Source organism: Rhea americana, unplaced genomic scaffold (assembly GCF_003343005.1).
Source record: "Rhea americana isolate MKP2758 unplaced genomic scaffold, rheAme1 scaffold_3, whole genome shotgun sequence".
Taxonomy (NCBI): Eukaryota; Metazoa; Chordata; class Aves; order Rheiformes; family Rheidae; genus Rhea; species Rhea americana.
Genome location: NW_028186423.1, coordinates 1,653,322 through 1,674,076, shown reverse-complemented (window position 1 = coordinate 1,674,076; position 20,755 = coordinate 1,653,322). Strand labels below are relative to the sequence as shown.

The window sequence follows — 20,755 nt, the reverse complement described above, 5'->3', positions numbered from 1 at the left end:
CTTTATCTGTAAATGTAGAAATATCTGATGATACTGTTTAAAAAAAAAAAAAGAAAGAAAGAAAGAAAAAACAGACAACATTATACAGGCCATCTGCTAATGACAGTGAATTCTAATTGCTTAACTGAAGATAATGGTGAAGAACAATTGGGTTGTTCAAAACTACTTGTTTTTATTTATAAGTATTGTCTGCAAAGTTAAACAGCTGTTTTCTCTTTAACAAATTCTCAGTTCTTATTATGGAATACTGCCAGCTTTTGGAGTTTATGTGAAAATAATGAATAAAACTTAYATTCAAATAATCTGTATTAGTTATTCATGTAGTCGAGGCTTTTAGGGCATGCATAGCGTATTTTGTTAAAATAGGGCCTGGGGCAAATATAAACCAAAATTAGTATGTGAATATGGAACTGCTTGTTAAATATTTTTACTTTGTGGTCACCAAGGTATATTATCTGGGTGCCTTCCAGTAGTGCATTAAGCAGTTAGTGGAAATTGCTTTATCCAGTGCATCAGTTATGAGTAACAAATGACCTGGGTTAAAATTGTTAATTTTTAAATTCTTAAAACAGAATTCAGTTAAAGTTTGTTGTAGTTACTACTTAGCAACGTTCAGAATGTATCTGAGAGAACTTTCTGATTATAACAGATTGTTATTCAGTGGTCTTCATATTTATTGGTCTTTTGGAAGACAAACAATGACCCGAGAGATGAATATRCATCTCTAAAAGGCAGGAAATGTGTGTAAATCATAAATGTTTCTTTTACTGGAAAAAAAATCTTATTTTCAATTTGATCATTTGGCAATTTCTGTTACAGAAAGTGATAAAACTATTCAGCTGTACTAAGCAAATAGAAAACATATGGTAACATCTGGGTAAACAGCTCTGGCGGGGTGAAATATGTTTTGTTGCTAATAGCATTAGGTTATTTCTTCCTTTTAACTAAATGATAACAAAACTAGCTTGCTTCTCCAAGTGAATAAATTAATTTATTGTTCCAGGATTTCTGAGACATTCCCACGTACATTCTGTTGATGATTTCATTTGAAAGCAATCAAGATAAGTAGGAAAACATATCTTATGTAGAGAGTAAAAATTGTATTTCCGCAATCATAGAATTTTTATATTTTTTTCTATACTTCTATCTTTCATTCATTTGTTCAATATGTATACAAAAAGTGTACATATAATTCAGCAGTGCAATATAAGAGTACAGTCATACCTATTTAGATAATATTAGGTTTTAATATCATTTCATAGCTTGCCTTCCATCTGATTTGGAAACAATCCCAAGCTATAAAAGGAACATTTCTAGTATTGAGAGGCAAGTTGTAAAGATTATAGTATGGATACAAGGAAGAGGTGGGATCAGAGTGATTAAATTTATGTTTTACTAAAACACAGCACATGAGTCTGAGCTCTATGTGTAAACCAAACATTTCTGGAAGATGTACCTCCATGAAGGAATTCCATTCTGTATTGCAAACCCATTAAAAGATGAGTTCTGAACGAAAGAGAAAAGCCAGGTGATGTTTTCCAGAAACTGTGTTCCTTATGTGTATCTTACAAGGAAGTATTAAGTTTTGCCTGAAACAATCTATCCCATTTAACAAATATGGATCTGATTAAAAACATTTGAGGTAGGTACTTCATTACTGCAGATCGGCAGGCAAAAATGGAAGTAACTTTCAGCACAAGAAAGGTTGTATTGCACTGGGTAAATCCTAAGGCACAAATTCAAGCCAAGTCTAGAGGGAAAGTTTGAGGGCTTCTTATGAGCTCAGTTTTCATTGGTTTCTCTAATAATAAATCCTACTCAAGAAAAAAGCATATTTGGACTCTGTAGTGTACAAAGAAACTTGTGAAAGATGCTAGTTTCCTCAAATTGTTGCAAGTAGAGAACGTGCAGGAAAGATATGTAATCAAATATACATTTACTGCATATCTGGCTTATCTTTATATATGCTCAAATGCATAGGGTACAGCTGCTGGTATTCTAACATACTTCAAAAATTTTCTTTTAAGACTGCTCTAGTTGCACTTTCCATTATAGCCTTCTTCTGTAGATCAAATTTTAAAGAATCCGGATAGTCTCTCTTATTTTCTTTCGACATTTTACGCTGCAGCATGGTGTCCTGCTAGTCCGCTTTGCTCTGTTCTGTCAGAAGTCCTGCTGTTGTCACAAAGYGTCTCCTTGGTTTTATCACCGTGACCGTTTCCTCTGTGTCTTGTTATTGATTTTGCTCCCTGTAAAGACAGAACAGACTCTGTCCATGCTGGTCTCCAGGTACATTTCTGCCTTTGATGTGAAGCATCTTGCATCTCTTGGCCAGTGCAAAGAGATTTTGCTATTTTTCTAGACTCCTATTTATCAGACCCCTTTGTCACAGATAGGTTTGGGAAAATAATGACAGAAAAAGAATTCTGGAGGGGTGAAGCGAAGGAACAACTACTGCATTATTTTTATTTGAAAACATTTCACTTTTCTCATTGCTCTTCTGACAGCTACTACATTAAAGGTAAAGAAGTTTGCCAAATATCCAGATGGAATCTACACTGAAAGKTCCAAATAAAGCCCAAGAGGTAAAAGAAAAAAAATACAGTTCTTCAGATGATGGTGTTTATTTGTTTGAATTGGATGAATCTCCCATAAAGTGCTTCAAATAAGCAGTTAAATCCTGTAGTTTCTGATTTAAAATAAAGCTGTATTCAAAGATAGTAAAACCTGATGCATAAAAATATTTATGGTTCCTGGAAATTAAAAAGATTGTCTTTGCTGCTTTGGCAGTGCCCTTTATTGTTGTGTCTAACATTACAGACAGACAGATAAATTGAGAAAGACCGTAGTGATACAAAAAGYTTGACTGAAGAAGTACTTGCTCCTTCAGCTAATGAGAATATATAATTTTATTACAAATATTAATGTTAGCACAGCTGTTGTTTCCTTCTGGCATTATTTTTAGAACTATAAACAAAATATTTGATGTTACAGAGAAAGTAACTTATTTATATTACGGTAGTGCCCAAAATGGAAAAAGGCATAAAAAACAGATCCTTGCCTTAAATATCTTGCATTAAAACAACAAAACAACAACAAAAATGCCTGCCAGGTTGCAGAAACGAGAATAACTTGAGAAGATAAATACTCCTGTGCAAAATGGCCTATGTCACGACTTTTCACTGGAGGAGTGTGGACGGAGGCAAAAAGGTTGTGATTAAAGAACATATGCACAGTTCAAAGCCCCTGGCAGGCACTATACCTCAGTACAGCTCACAARCATGTAACTGCAAAAATAGTTCAATTGTAGCTCATTTGCAGATTCATAAGACATGCAGGCAATGTAGTTTCTGTATTTATCTTAGCGACGTGAGCCATAAGCTAGCAACGTGCTCTTGTGGTTTAGAAGGCCAATAGCATCCTGGGCTGCATTAGCAAAGCACTGCCAGCAGGTYGAGGGAGGTGATCCTCCCCCTCCGCTCTGTCCCGGTGAGGCTGCAGCTGGAGTGCTGTGTCCAGTTCTGGGCTCCCCAGGGCGAGAGAGACATGGAGATAGTCCAGCGGAGGGCGACTAAGCTGAATAAGGGACTAGAGCATCTCTTATATGAGGAAAGGCTGACAGAGCTGGGACTCTTCATCCTAGAGAAGACTGAGGAGGGATCTTATCAACATGTGTAAGTATCTGAAGGGAGAGTGGAAGGAGAACGGGCCAGACTTCCCAGTGGTATCCAATACAAAAGGCAACAGGTACAAACTGAAACACAAGAAGGTCAGTCTGAACATATGATAAATCYTCTTTGCTATGAGGATGACTGAGGTAGTCAACAGGTTGCCCAAGAGGTTGTGGAGTCTCCATCTTTTAAGATATTCAAAATAACGCAATCCTAGCAACGTGCACTAGGTGATCCTGCTTGAGCAGGGGGGGTTGGATTAGACAATCTCCAGAGGTCCCTTCCAACCTTAACCRTTCTGTGATTCTGTATAATATAGCAAATGAGCTGCTCCTTGACTTGGATCCATACGTGTGACATAACTTTTCCTGATAAGTAGATCACTGTGAGTTCCTCTGAGGCCAGAATGCTGTTGGTAACCTGAAATCTGAAAGCTTGGCAAACAACTAGGTTTTGAATGGAGAGTTGCTGCTAACGAACTCGGATTCAGCAGTGCAGAAATAAGCCACTTCTTCCACTGAGCTAGAGATTCAAGCTCAAAAATGTTGAAATCCTGTAAAGCCTTATAAATGACAAGGTGCCAATTTGATAGATTTTACTTTATGCTTTCCTTGTCATCAAATTGTCTCACCTTATAAGGCTCTAAATAGGCAATTCCTACTCCTCATCAATTGCAAAGTAATCTTAAAAGATAATTGCTACAATASTTGTATGATCCCTAGCACAACTCAGTGGCCTACATGCTTTCAGGGTTTACAAGCTCATCCTGTGTCTCCAGCACCAGGACTACTCCTAGATGCAGATTTCGTCTGGCTTCCGTCTTTGCCGGGTGAGGCCTTGTCACTCCATAGACCTCAACAGGGAAAAGAGAGAAGGTCAAGGCAGGAATTACATTTCATGCAAATCAACAGGAGTTGAAGAGCAGAAAGATAAAGTTGGTGACTCTTACAACGTTACAGTAACGTGAAATGTCTGGGTTATGTACATTCATGACTGTGAAAGGAAGCCAGACTGGCGGGTGTTAAAGCAAGTATTTTGTTCTGTTTGTTGTCACCGTGTTTTACAACTGAATGTGAAACTCTGGGGCAAGGCTGCTTCTACCAAACAACACTGCTTGAGCTCTAGTCCACTATGAACAGCAGTGTTGCCTCAAGAAGCCTTCTGAGTGGCCACTTTCCCTTTCGTTCCTGAACTTTAGGATCACCATTTTTTCCTCCTAGTAGTGTGATTTGATAGATTTAAGACTTAGCAACAAAGCATTACCAGATGCTGCAAGTTCAACAACTTCCACTGAAGCTAATGGGCATTATAAGCTGTTCATTGCTGTTGAAAAATCAAGGTTGCATGTTGGAACCCAAGTTTAGAATATTCCATCTTGAAAATGCTTTGTAAATGGCACAGCTATACTCCCRTATCCCTCCCACAAGTACAAACGYGAGCCCACATCCATGCCTTGCCACAATGTCTCAGCTTTTATATTCTGAGGTAGAAGAACGTGGAATAAAATATGGCTTCAAATAATAGTTTGACAGTTAGGAGAAGCAAACAGATCTGCTTTTTGTAAAACTGAATGCAGTCAATGACCTCCAGTAGAAGCAGAAGTGTTGTGTACAAAGTGTCTGCCGTAACTGAGCACAACACTGTAATTTTGCTGTCTCATATCCAGGTATGAGCAATTATTATTAAGACAAAGATCCTTCAGAATGCCCTGTAATGAAAGGGTTTAGCTGACAAACTTCAGTGCTTGCATTGAGGACATCAGAAATTAAGCAGCAGAGAAGAGCTTCTGCTTTCCCTTCCTCATCACTGCGCACAAAAAAAWCAACAAAAATAAGCTAAAGAAAATTAATCAACACAGTCACAAGTATTCCTGCAGTGAAAACATTGCCATCTCTCCCTTCCAATAACATAATTGAGGCTCAATTTTTAAAGTAATTCTATAGGGTTCTTCATAAGCATTAATACTAGAAGTAGAACCTGATCATTTTAAATGCTTCCTTTATAAAAAATTTCTAAGATTGCTCAAGATATCTAATYAATAAAAATCAATTTGCATAATATTTGCATCAATTGATTTGCAAAGTGAGTTAAAGCAGCATGTTAACTGGAGCAGCATGTTAACTGTCCTACAATAGCTGATCATATTAATTATTGCCATTCTGTCAGCACCACATAAACATAGCTGAGTTTTGTATCTTCCTGCAAGTATTTTTTTCTTTTGAACTATTTTCTGTGAATAGTCAATGTTTAAATGTGCAAATGACTAAAAGTCACATATCATATTTCCTGACTGACTTACAAAGCTATAAATTAAAAAAAAACTTTTGTAATTAAGTTTTGGAAGCAAGTCAAAAATTCACCAACAAAATTTGCTGCTAAGTATGTGCAAATACACCAGAATTGAAAATAATTCTAGAATGAAAAACCGAGTAGAGTCTTCTTGCTTTCTCACTGGTGCAAACTCTGCATTTCTTAACATATCTGAAGAAAGTTAAAACAGCAAATTACGATTTGTTTTGAAGCTAGATAAAGGTTTTTTCATACTATATTGCAGCACATAGTCTAAACCCACCCTAAACTGGCCTAGGTATATCTGCAAGAAGGCTGAAAGCCTATCACTTAAGATTCTGGACTCTTCTCCAGATTACTACCTTTGTTTTTTGCTTTTATATATTAAAAAAAAAAAGGACATAATAATATAATTATTCAAAAGACTACATGTGAGAAGCTCACTCAGCGAATGGAYAGAAGTAAGTATGATTCATGAGGCCAGATTCTAGACTTTGTTAGGGAAGCTTAGTGCTTTTTCACTGGAAGAGGAACATCTCCAATCCATGTCCACGCAGTTTAATGGGGGCACAAGAACACACCACATGCACTGCATGGTATTTCTTCTGCTCTGTAATCATACCTGTCCAGCTGCAATACAGTCAAGAGAGGGTCTGGCTTATCAAAGCCATATTGCCAAGCCAGAGAGAAGGTGTACACAGTACTCCCAGCCTGTTCTCCTCTGCTAGGGAAGATGTAATAAATTCCATCTGTTGAGTTCATTTGTGCCAAAATATCACACATATTGAAAGGCAGAGGGATAGATTTTAACCAAGCTGTTATCTAACAAATGCATTCATTTTATTTTACTATTAAAGACAAAATTTCTGTTTTAACTGTACACAAGGTTTTCAGGAGCCTCCTCTTTCCAAAGACTGCAAGTTTTCTAGATATTCAGTGAGAGCCTCTACTTCCGCAAACTCCAGTAGTCTGTTGATTAGCTTATCCAGTGCTTCTTTCCCACTTAGAATTTCCTATGACAAAATAAAAACAGATAAAAGCATTACTGAGTGTACACTAATAYAGTTTTGAAATGCTGACTACTCAAAAGCGGAGTTCCTGGAACACTCTTTGCCTGGAGCCTTATCTTAACTCATCCACTTGCCAGTCTGTGCAGCTTCCCCACATGAAAGAAACACGGCATGGTGCACAACAGCAAGACTTTTGCTAGCTGCCTCTGAAAAGCACATTGATCCTGGCACCAACAAAAGGAGCTATTGGTGCCTCCTTGCCATGCTTTCGTAACCTATGCATTTACATGAATTCTCCCTTGGCAAGAACAACAAGGGATTGAAGGACCTAGTTCCAATATTGTTGCCCATGCTAAGAACTGGTTTCTTTTACAAGCAAAGCTTAACTAACTTTTGATGGACATTTTTTTGCTTCAAAGTTTTATTCAACAATAAGAAATTCCACGGGTTTCCAGCACTAAGTAAAAAGTTGGACTAACAAGAGTAGTTTTTTAATACAATCACAGAACTTTTTCCATTCTCCTCCATTATGGTATTAGTATACCTATATTCTGCTTCATCAAATATGAACCATTCCATATTCAGCATGCTCTGTATTCTCTGAAGGTACAGTAACATTACAGTAAATCTGGAACTTAAGCCAAAAAAAAGGGGGGGGGCATCCTAAATTTTGGCCTAAAGTTTAAAACATTGTCCATAAACATAATACACAAAAATGCATTATTAGATTTTGTTTCCTTCTAGAAAATATGGGATTCAAATCATATGTAGAATTTTACTCAAAATGTCAGGTAATCTTAAAATGAAAGCACTCAGTTTTCTTTAGCTGCRGCTTGCAAGACAACCATAAAGGAAAGTTTTTTTTCTTTCTTCCCTCTAACATTAAAGGGAGGAGGAGACAGAGGCTTAATAAAAGAAAGACAGACAGACATACAGACAGAAAGACAGACAGACAGAAAGAAAGAAAAAAAACCCTTCTTGTCAGTTTTTTTCCTGGCTGCACTAAGCTCCAGGTATGTCAAATTCTACTTGGCCAGTTTGGCTAAGGGACTCTCAGAGTTCACAAGCAAGGACTACRTGTTTGATCACTTTTCATTCACAGTAGGAGAAAAATATACAGAGAACTAGGCCAGTTGCTGGATTTCTTTTGCAGGTTACCTTTAAGAGCATATCACATCTCCAAGACAGAAAAAAAAGTTCAAGCTTTCTAAGTCCATGATGTTCGGTCAGTGCACAGCTTGTCACCTAACTTCTTGGTACATTTTGAACTGTTTTTACAAGGTTAAATTTTTCTGCTATGGTACATACAAGTATCTATCTTTTAAAGCTCTCATGAACAACTGTTACCTTGATATTGCGTGCATCATACGAGATCCGGTGGTCAGTGACTCTGTCTTGAGTGAAGTTATAAGTACGAATTCTCTCTGACTGTGCTCTTGTTCCCAACTGTAGAGCAGCACCAAAAAAAAAAAAAATCTATTTTGTTGTGGTTTTTAAAATTAAAAGAATCTCTTATAAAGCAGTATGTCTCAAATAAACATTAATGGATCAAACTGTTCTACCTACAAACCTAGTGGTCACTGACTTCAGATTTTGTTCTGATAATYGTACTCTCATTAAATTAACTGTGTTATTCGCTATTCTGTATCACAGATCAACATCCTCCAGTGCACTTTTTCTTTTCTAGCTCTGTAGCTGGAAGAATTACTTAAKTCTGAATGGTCATGTAAGGCAAGAGATACATACATCTATACGTGCAATTAGTTCAAACATGTAAGATGGTTCTTTTCTTTTTGGGGGTGTTGCAATGCCTACGAGAGTAGGCATCACTAATAACAGAAGCAGCACGGTCAAAAGGTACTACACAGAAGGGTGGCAAAGCAGCTATACTAGTATCTAGCTGGAATTAACACCAAATTAATACCGGAAATTAACAGGAGCAAACTAAGAATATGAATAGTAGTCCTCTAGTGGTCAAGTGCAGGAGTGCAATCAAATGTGAAAGTTTTAAAAGAGAATTCCAAATATAGCTTTGTTGTCTAATCGATTGCTTTATTAAAATTGAGAATTAAATGTTGAAAATTCTTGAAGAAATGGGTGTCTGATTCAACACACTTTCTCATCTGCACCCACATTTATATTTCAAAACAAGGAATTTATTTAATGTATTCTGGAACATTATGAAAAATAATTTACTTTCCCCTAATTTTCTATAGTATTAATATAAATGCACACCCAGATCCTTTATGCAGCTTTGAAGACTCTCAAATTATTAACAAAAGATAAATGGCTCACAGATTACAACAACAAAGTTAGTCTGTAAGAACAATACACTTGAACACAGACTGAACAATACAATCTGAAATTAGTGATTAAACAGCTGTGATTAGTGTTTAGTGATGTGTTTAGTGATTAAACAGCCGGACAAATTCTACTATTTAAAAGTATTCTTATTTTTTTATCACTGTAGAAATTTACACTGCAAACAGCAAAATGTTCAAAGGATAGGAAAAGAATGATAGCACATTTTCAAAGAAAAATACAGTCTGCAATGTAACTTCACGTAACTTTTATGGGTTGTTTCTTCCTTAAAAGGTTACTTAAACAATAGAAAACAACAAACTTAAGTAACTGTGAAGTGAAAAGATTGTTTACATACTCTTATTTCTGTGTGATCTTATCAAAAACTTAATTTTTAGATTAAAATACAGCTCTGAGGACATCTTATGCTAACTTTCATTGAAAAAAACCCCTCCTTACTACTGCTCCGATTGTATAAATGTGACCTTAATAGAGACATTCCTTACAACACAGAATGCTTGAGGTTAGTAGGAAYCTCTGGAGATCATTTAGTCCAGCCCCCCAGCTCAAGCAGGGTCACCTAGAGCACATTGCCCAGAATCCTGTTGTTAGCCCATGATGTTGTGTGTTAGTTTTTTAATAATTACAGTCTCACTAAAAACTCTTTTTCTATTTACTGAGAAGTATACACTAGGGTTAACCGGGGTAAGTAAGAAACATACTTACTGTTTTAAAGCAGACTTGCATCCTAACACGGAAGATTCTCCTTTGTAAGCACACTTGGTTTGACACACACACTCGCACGCTCTGCCACTGTCTTTCAAAACGATCAGCAACAAAACTACAATATAGCACCTCCTTACATGCCATTAATCATATGTTCTCACCTGCAGTTTTCTGGCACTCTGCTCTTTGCTTATTTGTTTTTCAATGATCTGCTGGTACAGCTTAGCTCTCAGTGTCCGCAGAGCTATTTCTCTGTTCATTTGCTGTGATCGCTCCTGCTGGCACTCAACTGTTAGTCCTTTATAGAAGAATTTAAGAGAGCACAGATCAAAGGTCCATTATAACAAAAAACAAACAAAATTAATTCTAACACATTAGGCAAATGAAACTTTCTAAAGTGCTTGCCTGTAGGCTTGCCAGCTGCAAAATAAAAAGCCACTTGAACTCACTGACAAAAAACATTAGTACATTTTTTAACTCTTCTCAGCTGCACCAGGGGTTTCTGAGTTCAGAGCTACAGAAAACCCTGGAAGACTTCACAATTTCATGAACCACATTAGTTTCTGACACTGCCTCCAGAAAACAGAGGTTCACTGACTGCAATTAGCTATTTCATGTTAAAAATATAATTTGCATAGTCCACAGAAGTATGTTTAAAAGAGTGGAACACTGGAAAACTCATTATACTAGCCGAGAAGGGTGTCAAAGCAATACAGAACAAACTTAAAATGAAATAAAGCAATAAAAAAGGCCTTAAAGAGATAATTATTGTTTGTTTTTATTTCACATTTCTGAAATAAAAAGTCATATAGCAAACAACAATTTTCACATCAGCACCGGAATCTCTTGTACCTAAAAGATTCTGCACCCAAATGGAAGCTCAGTGAATTTCATTAAAAGCAAATCCTGAGAAAGACAGAGTGGCCCAGCACAGACATTATCTTCCCATTAGCACACCTTCACTTTCCCACTCCTTTCTTCTCAGTACTGTGATCACCCAGATTCCAGGTAGGCAACATGAACCCTCAGTTGCCATTGATCCTTACTGCTGAAAGTACAGAGCACTTAGCAGGAAGTATTTACACATCCATCCTGTCCCTGTCACCCTCCTTTTTGTCTTTCATTCCTTGAAGACATTCTGTTTGTTAAACAGATACTCTGAAGATAAAACTGGCCTGAGAGCAGCATATTAACTGTCATGCTGCAGGTACATACTCCTCACTCATTGCCTTGCTAAAATATGGGCAGAAGGGGACACTGCCTTTTTCAGTATCAAGCCCAACCCCACAACTCCCTCTAAGAGACAGCTTGCAGTACAAAATACAACCTGACTTACCTGTAGGGAGGTGTACAATTCTCACAGCACTGTCAGTTTTGTTAACATGTTGCCCTCCTGCTCCTTTGGCCCTGAATGTATCTATACGCAAATCTTTGGGATCCACTTTAATATCGACCTAGAATCAAAGCGAATCATTATCTTCTGCTCACCCTAATATGTTTTTGAATGTCTTTTCAATTATACTCTCAGTTCTCTCCCAAAATTTCTCCTCTACAATTGTAATTATTATACTTAAAAGAAATGCAACAGCAAACATCTCTGTCTGCTAAGCATATAATACTTTTAAGTATTTCACTTTTTTTGACCTGTACTACAGGTGCTTCACAAAACCAGGGGAGGGGACATTAAAAATATGTTTTTGTAAAACCAGCTTTGGCAAGGAAAGTGAAAACTAAACAAATCATCAAACACTACTACTAACCAGCAGTGTGAGGATCTTGTTCAATGCGTCAAGCCTGAATGATTTTTACAGCAGTGCTTAAAACATCAAACTGAGGAAAATTGGATATATTCAGATCCAAGAAAGGATTGCAGCACTAGAAATATGAGTCTGTGATGACCTGGACCACAGTTTGAGCTCCATGGATGGGAAAGGAACATTCAGAACTGAACAATGTTGCAAGGAAAGCATTACACAGAAGCAGAAAAACCTGCTGGGAAAGCCTACCAGATCTGGTTTTGGTTATTTTGTGTTTAAGTTGCTGGTTGATTATCTGTGAGATCTCAGAAAGACTTGCCAACATACCCATTCAAAGGCGAAGCATACTGTCCTTGATTTAGCAGAGGACACTAATAACTTAAATGAAAAAAAAAGGAAAAAAATCCAAAAGGACCTGCTGAATCGTATTACTATGCAACATCAAATATTTCTTTGGATATATCCCCTATCTCAATACATTATAAAATTTAAAATTGTGTTACTCTTAGCAAGTCAGTTTTATAAGTGTTGGGGCTGGAACGCTTAATGAAATGATCATTGATTTACTCTCCACTTCAGGTAARAGTAAATCTCTGCAAAGTTGCTTCTGATGATCCATTTGAACATACTAGGAACCATTTAGCTAGACACGGAGCCAAGGACTATTGCCTGAGCTTGTGGTTTACTTGCTCAAACTTGCACAAAGCACTTGGGTACCAATAAAATCTGAAAACAGTAACACTAAYATGGTTTTAAATAACACCTACTCCAATGCCAAAATGGATGGATGAGCAGGGAAATACCTCCTTATTACCCTGATTAACACTTACCTCCTCTGGCTGAGGGAGGACAATGACTGACATTGTCCCAGTGTGAATACGCTGCATTCTTGATGATAGGCCTGTCTCAGGGATTCGCTGGACTCGATGCGTCCCTCCTTCATATTTCAGATGCCTGTAGACGTCATCTCCTGAAATCTGAGCAGCTGCATGATGCAACCCACCTATAGATACAAATAATGTGCGATAAATATAGCACAAAAAMACAGCTTTTAATTTAGTTGTCTTGGAGGAATATCTGAAGAATTACTGTACCTATCTCAGCCGCTGTATAGTTCAGAATGTCAAAGGTCCAACATTTATAGTCCGCATAGTTCTGGTACATCTCAAACATTTCTTTAGTGAACTGTTGGCAGATGTCACCTAAAAATATAAAGGCGTTACAACATAAATAGCAAATCATAAAATAGCAGCCATCACTTTTCAGATTTAGTTGCAACTCTAACCATGGTCATTAGATAAGATTAATACTCTTCTTCAGAYAGTGCTATTTTATATAATTAAAGTGTAAAAATACACTAAGAATAACCCATAAGAGCCTTAAAAAGTTGGATGAAGGTTAGAAGTAATCTTTACAGTGGGGACTTTCTGACCTCCAGTTGTTCTGCCAGCTGTCACTTCTAATATGACATGACTTCCATCATGCTTTTCTTTCGGCACTAGAATCTGGAAGAGCTGAAAGGGAGGGAAAAAAAGTCACTATCTCTTTCATGAATCTGTATCTCCATCTAACCAAATTTATAGCCAGCCTTTAAATACCACAGCTTGAACGCACACAACCACAAATTTTCATTGGTAAATGAGTAATTAGGAGTAAAAACTGTCTAATGGCTATAGCAGCTYGGTGCAGTCAGCATGGATATGGGAGATGTTGGTGCATTTACAGGAAAGCTAGCTGAAAATTTAATCCCAGAAAACCATATATCTGGTCACCCACTCCAGCCTGACTACCTATGAACATGAAGTTATTAGCTATAAACCAGCCATTTTTTTAATACAAACACTGATCTTATTTTTCAAAAGATTCTGTTTACTATTATCTTAATCTGAACATAGAAATGAGCCCAAACACAGAGCTTTCCACTCAATGTTTTCAACTTGCTTAACCAATCTGATAGCCTTCCATGATGGAATGACTGGCTGGGTAGATGAGGGAAGAGCAGTGGATGTTGTCTACTTGACTTCAGCAAGGCTTYTGACACTGTCTCCCATAACATCCTCCTAGGCAAGCTCAGAAAGTGCAGGTTAGATGAGTGGGAGTGGACAGTGAGGTGGACTGAGACCTGGCTAAAAGGCAGAGCTCAGAGGGTCGTCATTAGTGGCGTGGAGTCTAGTTGGAGGCCTGTGGCTAGTGGCATCCCCCAGGGCTCAGGACTGGGTCCCATCCTGTTCAACTTCTTCATCAGTGACCTGGGTGAGGGGACAGAGTGCCTCCTCAGCAAGTTTGCTGATGATCCCAAGCTGGGAGGAGTGGCTGACACACCTGAGAGCTGTGCTGCCATTCATAGAGACCTGGACAGGCTGGAGAGCTGGGTGCAGAGGAACCTCCTGAGGTTCAGCAAGGGCAAGTGCAGAGTCCTGCACCTAGGGAAGAATAACCCTAGGCACCAGTACAGGCTGGGGACTGACCTGATGGAGAGCAGCTCTGCAGAAAAGGACCTGGGAGTGCTGGTGGATGACAAGTTGACCATGAGCCAGCAATGTGCCCTTGTGGCCAAGAAGGCCAATGGTATCTTGGGGTGCATGAGGAGGAGTGTTGCCAGCTGGTGGAGGGAGGTGATCCTGCCCCTCTACTCAGCCCTGCTGAGGCCTCATCTCGAGTMCTGTGTCCAGTTCTGGGCTCCCCAGTATAAGAGAGACATGGAGCTACTGGAGAGAGTCCAGCGTAGGGCTACAAGGATGATTAGAGAGCTGGAGCACCTGCCCTGTGAGGAACGGCTGTGAGAGCTGGGCCTCTTCAGCCTGGGGARGAGAAGACTGAGGGGGGATCTGATCAATGTGTGCAAGTACCTGAAGGGAGGGTGTCRAGSGGACGGGGACAAACTCTTTTCAGTTGTCCCGTTTGACAGGACAAGAGGCAATGGGCAGAAATTGAAGCACAGGAAGTTCYGCCTGACCGTGAKGGGGAATTTCTTCCCTGTGCGAGTGACRGAGCACTGGCACAGGTTGCCCAGAGAGGTTGTGGAGTCTCCTTCTCTGGAGATCTTCAAGGGCCACCTGGACGCAACCCTGTCTACCGTGCTCTAGGTGACCCTGCTTGAGCAGGGGGGTTGGACTAGATGATCTCCAGAGGTCCCTTCCAACCTTACCAATTCTGTGATTCTCTGTTTATAATTAATTGTCCCACTTAAAGGGTGCTGTCAACTGAAAAGAAAATGAAAGACTTAAAGTTTCGATCAGAAACCTTTTCAAGAACATACACTCTATTGCCATGAACAGTTACTAGGATGTCACGCTAGGTCTGAATAGCACAGGTTCACAGTTYTGTTTTTATTTTTATCCTCTTCAGCATCGGGAGACAGACAAGCAATCAAACAAAAATGACTAAAATACTGGGCTTTAAAAAAGGCATTTGTCAGTAAGAGATCTACCAATAATTAATGTTGCCACAATATAAGAAGCTGGACTTCTGATTCATTAAAYGTACATGTCATAGGTTGTTGTTAAGATCACAAATGAGCATTTTTTGATGTTTTTATTTACAAAGTTGTATAATTTCACCTCAAGCTCACCTTTCTGCACAATGTGTTGATTTTTTTATCAAGGGTTTCCTTCTCTTCTAAGGCAAGCTCTAGAAGTTGTTTCTCATCTCTGCTGTCTAGCTCTGAATTCCAACAACAGGAACAGACATTAGCCAATCTCACTTTGCTTAGAGCAAACTCTAGTACAGCTGTCAAAAGACATGCATTACAGCATATAAAAGCTGGCAGTGCATGCAGTTCATCTTCCCAGCMTGAATGTCACATAAGAGAAGCCCAAGCCAGGATGCATATTTCTAACTGATCATATTTTCAGAGGTGGAAGTAGCAGCAGACTATAAGTGGGGCACAAAATCTCTTACCTCTGAATCTCTAGCTGAAGGCTCAAAGTCTGCAGCAAACAGTAGTCAGTCCCAATCAAGAGTTATAACATACTGACAATTATGTGACACATACTGACAGTCCAGCGCTAAATCYGCACATGGATTTAACAAAATACATCAAAAATATGCCTGGGAAAAACAACTGCCTCAGTTTCCCTTAGCACAATTTCTCAGGCAATGAACATTTTGGTTTCTGAATGTGTGCAGAAACATTAATATGTTGAACAATTTGCAGTCAGCTCATTAAGGCAAACACAAATACTACAAGCGTAGTTTTAACAGTGTGGTTTCTAGCCCTTTGTCCCCTGCTATCAGTGAGATATAGGGGGTCTGAATTCAAGTCACCAGGATGTGGGAGACCTCACTTCAACTCTTTGCTCTGCGTAAAGAAGTTCCCTTCTTTCTGCTTGGCACCTGTGAGACCRCATCTGGAGTACCATGTCCAGTTTGGGGCTCCCCAGCACAAGAAAGGCAGGAACATACTGAAGTGAATCTAAATACAAGATGGCAGATCAAAGCTGAGCCTGGCATCCTCTGTACACACCGCAAGAAGAGTACAAGATGATAATAAATCAAAGACTTTTGGATACTYCATAAAGCATCGCTAATGATTAGTTAAACAGTAACAAACTAAATAATGTAAGCAGAGATGGAAGCATGGTCTGGTAGGGACCAACCAGTTTTGAGGTTCAATGGATCTGTGTCCCACGCCTAYCTCTCCGCAGACATCATTTTTCAGAATTCACCTAATCTGCCCCATGACCTCTCACTTAATCTACCCCAACACCAGTGACAAACTGGGGGACAATACTTCCTGCTTCACTGAGTGTGGCTAGAATTAAATCCAAAAGCAATTGTGGGGAATTCAGGTATGGAGAAGAAGTTCAGTTAGGGGTCTAAACAGAAAACAAAGAACAGACAAATGAAGGGGACATCTGTGTTTTAAGTGGGCCACATAACAGAAAGTACATATACTATAATTGGGTCCCATTTAATTAACTTCTTGGTTGTATTTTTTCTTCCATTTATTTTCTTTTTCTTTCTTTCAACTCTAACTGACCTCATCCATTCATATCATGATTTATGGAACTGGACAAAAGTCTTCATTACCTTTTTTGATCCAAAAATAACCTTTTTAAACTGAAGTATGCATTTTCCAGATTTTTTTTTTTTAATACTTCCTGATTCTTCCAAGAACATTTCTTTCCAGTTTTCAGTTTTTGTCCCTCCTCATCTTCACTCCTTTTCCTCTTTCTCCAGTGGAGAAAAGTGAGAGAGTTGGGGGGGGATGAGATATTTTTTAAACTATATTTTTTTCAAAAATATCAACATCTCCTTTTATTTCTAAAACTAAAGAATATAAATATTTTCTACTTTTCTAAACGAGATGCATTTTTACCAGCTTTATTTCAATATAACTTTTACCATTTTATTGGTATGCCTTGGTCTTTTCTCTGAGATGCAGTGTGATCTTTCATCTTCTTCCATTTACAGATATTGGCTATCCATTTCTCCTTTGCTTTGGTTTTCCCTTGCTTCGCTTCTTTAATGTAAGCCCCTTTTCTCCAGGCTGCTATCTYTCTCTATTAATTTTGCATCTATTGATATGGGAGAATGGCCAAAATATTTTCTCTCCTATTGTCTGCACTACTTCACACTTGTAACTGAATCACTTTTGTGAAAACATTGCACTTTTATTTATTCTGTAAGTTAGTTTACTCCCCACGTACTTTCTCATTTTTGACCAGAATCAAAAACAGACAGCTAACAGACAACATTTTTTTTTAAATTTTCATTCCAACTTCTACTGTAACACACTATTGAAAAGCACTAGACATGCTTCTTATATAACCATCAATTTTTATTCCAGGAAGGCTTCTCAAATATCTCCAAAGAAGTATTAGTTTTTGCCATTTACATTTAAAATTTGATAAATCAGGATCTAATGTTAAAAGTCCACTTAATTTGCTTGRTAAGTATCAATGAACTCACTAGACAGAATCCTATTTTAAATGACACAARTAAAGTCTGCACTTGTCAAATATACTGGACTCAGTTCATGCWATTGTTGGTTCCACCAAAAAATAATCTCAAAACAGAAACACTTCCAAACTATTTCTGCTAGACACACAGCTGTGAGTCCAGATGGTCCCTATTCTCCCAGGATGGCTGTATTAAGACCTCAAACTGAGGTGAGCTGAGGTATAAATGAAAGGAAATGGTTGGATCAAGAAAACCTTAGCAGCATGTAAGCTCCCAGGAACAGATACGACTACAGAGAGTTCCATGGACAGCTTAACTCTTACTTAGAAGCTTTTCTTAAGGGCCAGGTAGTAAAGCTTATCAAGTAAAGCCAGTATTTTGGAGGAAAAAAAGACAATTAAAGAAAAGCAAACACATTATCCTTACCTTTGCACATGGCTTCTAGCTCTTGAACCTCTTTTTCTGCCTCTTTGATTTCTTGAAATACAGCTGCAATCGGAGATAGATCAGCGTGTCTTCTCTTCAGGGATTTTTCCTCAAAGTCATTTATTGAGCCAGCATTTAGCAGATGACTAACCTGCTGGTATTCCTTGCTTAGAGACTCTAGGTACTTCTGCATAGCCTCATGCTTCCACAATGCATGAGAATCCTGATGCTTTTTCCTAAGCCGACCRCTAAACACCAGTGTGAATCTAGCTGTGTCCAACAAAGATTTTGGTCTCCAGTTGTGCAGTCCCATCACATAACCCATCTGCTTAGCGACAGAAGGAAGAGGACAACCATGAAGCTGACCACGAGAGCAGCACTTGGCAAGTAGGCTCCTGAAAAGCCACATATTTTGAAGAGGTTTCATTTTGTTTCTTATTTTTCCACAACCTGAAATTAGAAGTAGATAGTACATGGACTATTTTTTATTATTTAGTGAAAGGGAGCATTCTATTTTCAAACACTGTATCAGGCTCAATACACAGTCCCACTGTCATGGATAAAACTCTTTCTGCTTTAGCCCTGATTTAAATTGGCAAACATTGTCAACAGAGTTGTACTGACTAGGGGTTGGAAAAATTCTCCTCCCTCACCTCATCGAACTATTTATTTATGCTATGAAAGCTCTACAGTAGATGCTGCTTTACAGACAGCAGCTTCATTTTGCCATACATCTCACTGGAAAAAGCCAACCATTTCATATGCTACTGGCAAAAGTACAATGTTGCYGAGAGAAGACAAATCTATCCTAAAGAGGCAAAATTCTATGTAGAGAATATAGAGAGATTTTTTGTGCAAAATTCTACCCACTATTGTAACAGGGTATAACTTGGGCACTTGGGCATTARTAGTATCAGGCTGACCTTGCATCAGGTTAGTCAATGGACTATTCATGTGCATGAAATTACTCACATATGCATCAGTGCTGTGTAAGACTCGGGAGCAGTGCTTTATGTTCCCTGCATATTCCTTTCCATGACATAAAAATAAGAGACAWAAATATTTTCATTRGGAAAAGTGARTAAGAAGCAGCTCCTCTGAAATACAATCCCTTTGTTCTTCTGACAAACTTAGCCTACAAGTTTATAGGACACAGCCTTCACTTATGACTACTGCTCTAGGACAGGTCTTTTTTCTCCATTGCACATTACAGCATTGCACATCATCAGCATCATGGCATCGTACATCATCAACATCACAAACTATACTTTGAATTCTTATTAGATTGTAAAAATTGATATTGATGCCCRGGGTCTACCAAGAGGTCTAAATCTGCTTGCTGTATCTATGCAAGTCATTCTCATTCTAAGACTATTCATGTAGAAAAGGTTTAATGAATAAGGAAGTACTCCTTAATATCTCTGCCAGTACCACAATCCCATCTGTCTACTGCCTTCTACAACAAAAAAAATCAGTTCTGAAAACACTAAACTTTTGCAACAGGGTCTCCTTAAGCACATATTTCAATTCCCTGACACAATGACTTTTTTAGTCATTAGTGACAAGAGTTTTTATACATCTTCAGGCATTTTACTAACACATTACTGTGACATTCTAACTCATCCCACCAGTTATCCTGACAATGAAAGAATAGCGATATGCAGCAAAAAATAAAGTATTTCAAATTGCTTGCTCGGCTATTTGTTCTGCTGCCTGCCGGAACTGAAAGAGTTAGGGAGGGAAGGAAGGGCTTTTATTTTACTTCTGTGCCTTCCCCAGACTGCCTGGGCTAGTAAGGGCTACCAGACCCACAGCGACAACCTCAGGACTACTCTGATTTACAGAAAGCCAATAGTCCCCTCCGTGGACGGTCTAGTGACTAAAACCAACTGCAGTGCAGGGGTCACGCTTCCCCCACCAGCAACACAGCAGGAGGCACAAATCGGTTCGTCCTCCGCAGCCCTGGACTTCGTTCTGCGTGTCGGCCTAATTCAAAAAAAAGCCCAAATCTGCTCCTATCGATGGAGTCGCTCCTACGGATTTCATGCCAGTGGGGCCCATCATCTTGTGCCCAAGCGTCAAGCATCGTTAACAGAACTACTGGTTTATGTAAAAAGYCATATACTTAACTAACTTAACTTGCAGTAGAGTTCTGCCCAAGCTCTCACAAATACAACTTTTGGTTTTAATTGACCCTACATAACTGTGTGACCCAGACCTTCCAGGACATCCAAAACTTCAGCACAGCTTTGTTTTGTTCGATTTTAAAAAGTCAGCTCCTCCTTAAAAGAGATTTTTGTCCCCGCGTATGTATCTGTGCAGAAACAGAGACACATAGACCCTTCAGGGAGCTGTGAACAGTGCACTATCTGTACAGGGTTTTCAAATCTAACTTTTTAATGTGACACAGTTACCCGGTGGGCAGCTTAACTGCGTCGCGAACCGAACACTAGTGAGCGAGAAACGACAATTGYGGTTGTCCTAGGAGCTCAGTAACCAACTTCTAAACTGCTAATTAACTTACTATTCACTGAAAGTTAATTTGCAGGCACCACTTCTCAACGCCACGACTGCTTCGAGAGGCTCTTTAATGAGCAACAACGGCCAAAGACGCTGTTACCTCCGCGCAGGCGAGGTCCGCGGCGCGCCCGGGCACGCGGGAGGCGCAGCG

General features: G+C 38.8%; 1 protein-coding gene across 4 annotated transcripts; it reads right to left on the bottom strand.

Moving 5' to 3' along the window:
- Positions 1-6,764: 6,764 nt before the first annotated feature.
- MTRF1 (mitochondrial translation release factor 1) lies at positions 6,765-20,749 on the bottom strand. 4 transcript variants are annotated; one of them, XM_085309473.1, is made up of 12 exons: positions 20,609-20,749; positions 19,057-19,113; positions 18,451-18,534; positions 18,085-18,354; positions 15,326-15,483; positions 13,187-13,268; positions 12,849-12,956; positions 12,585-12,757; positions 11,334-11,451; positions 10,159-10,295; positions 8,318-8,416; positions 6,765-6,973 (listed from the first exon to the last, which is right to left on the bottom strand). In XM_085309473.1, the coding sequence occupies exons 3-12, from the start codon at positions 18,509-18,511 to the stop codon at positions 6,851-6,853; spliced, it is 1,329 nt and encodes a 442-aa protein (XP_085165599.1). In that variant the 5' UTR covers positions 18,512-18,534; positions 19,057-19,113; positions 20,609-20,749; the 3' UTR covers positions 6,765-6,850. The 4 variants fall into 4 exon arrangements, with proteins under 4 accessions (XP_085165599.1, XP_085165596.1, XP_085165597.1 ...); XM_085309470.1 differs by having other exon boundaries at positions 18,085-18,534; XM_085309471.1 differs by lacking the exon at positions 19,057-19,113 and having other exon boundaries at positions 18,085-18,534.
- Between the last annotated feature and the right edge of the window lie 6 nt (positions 20,750-20,755).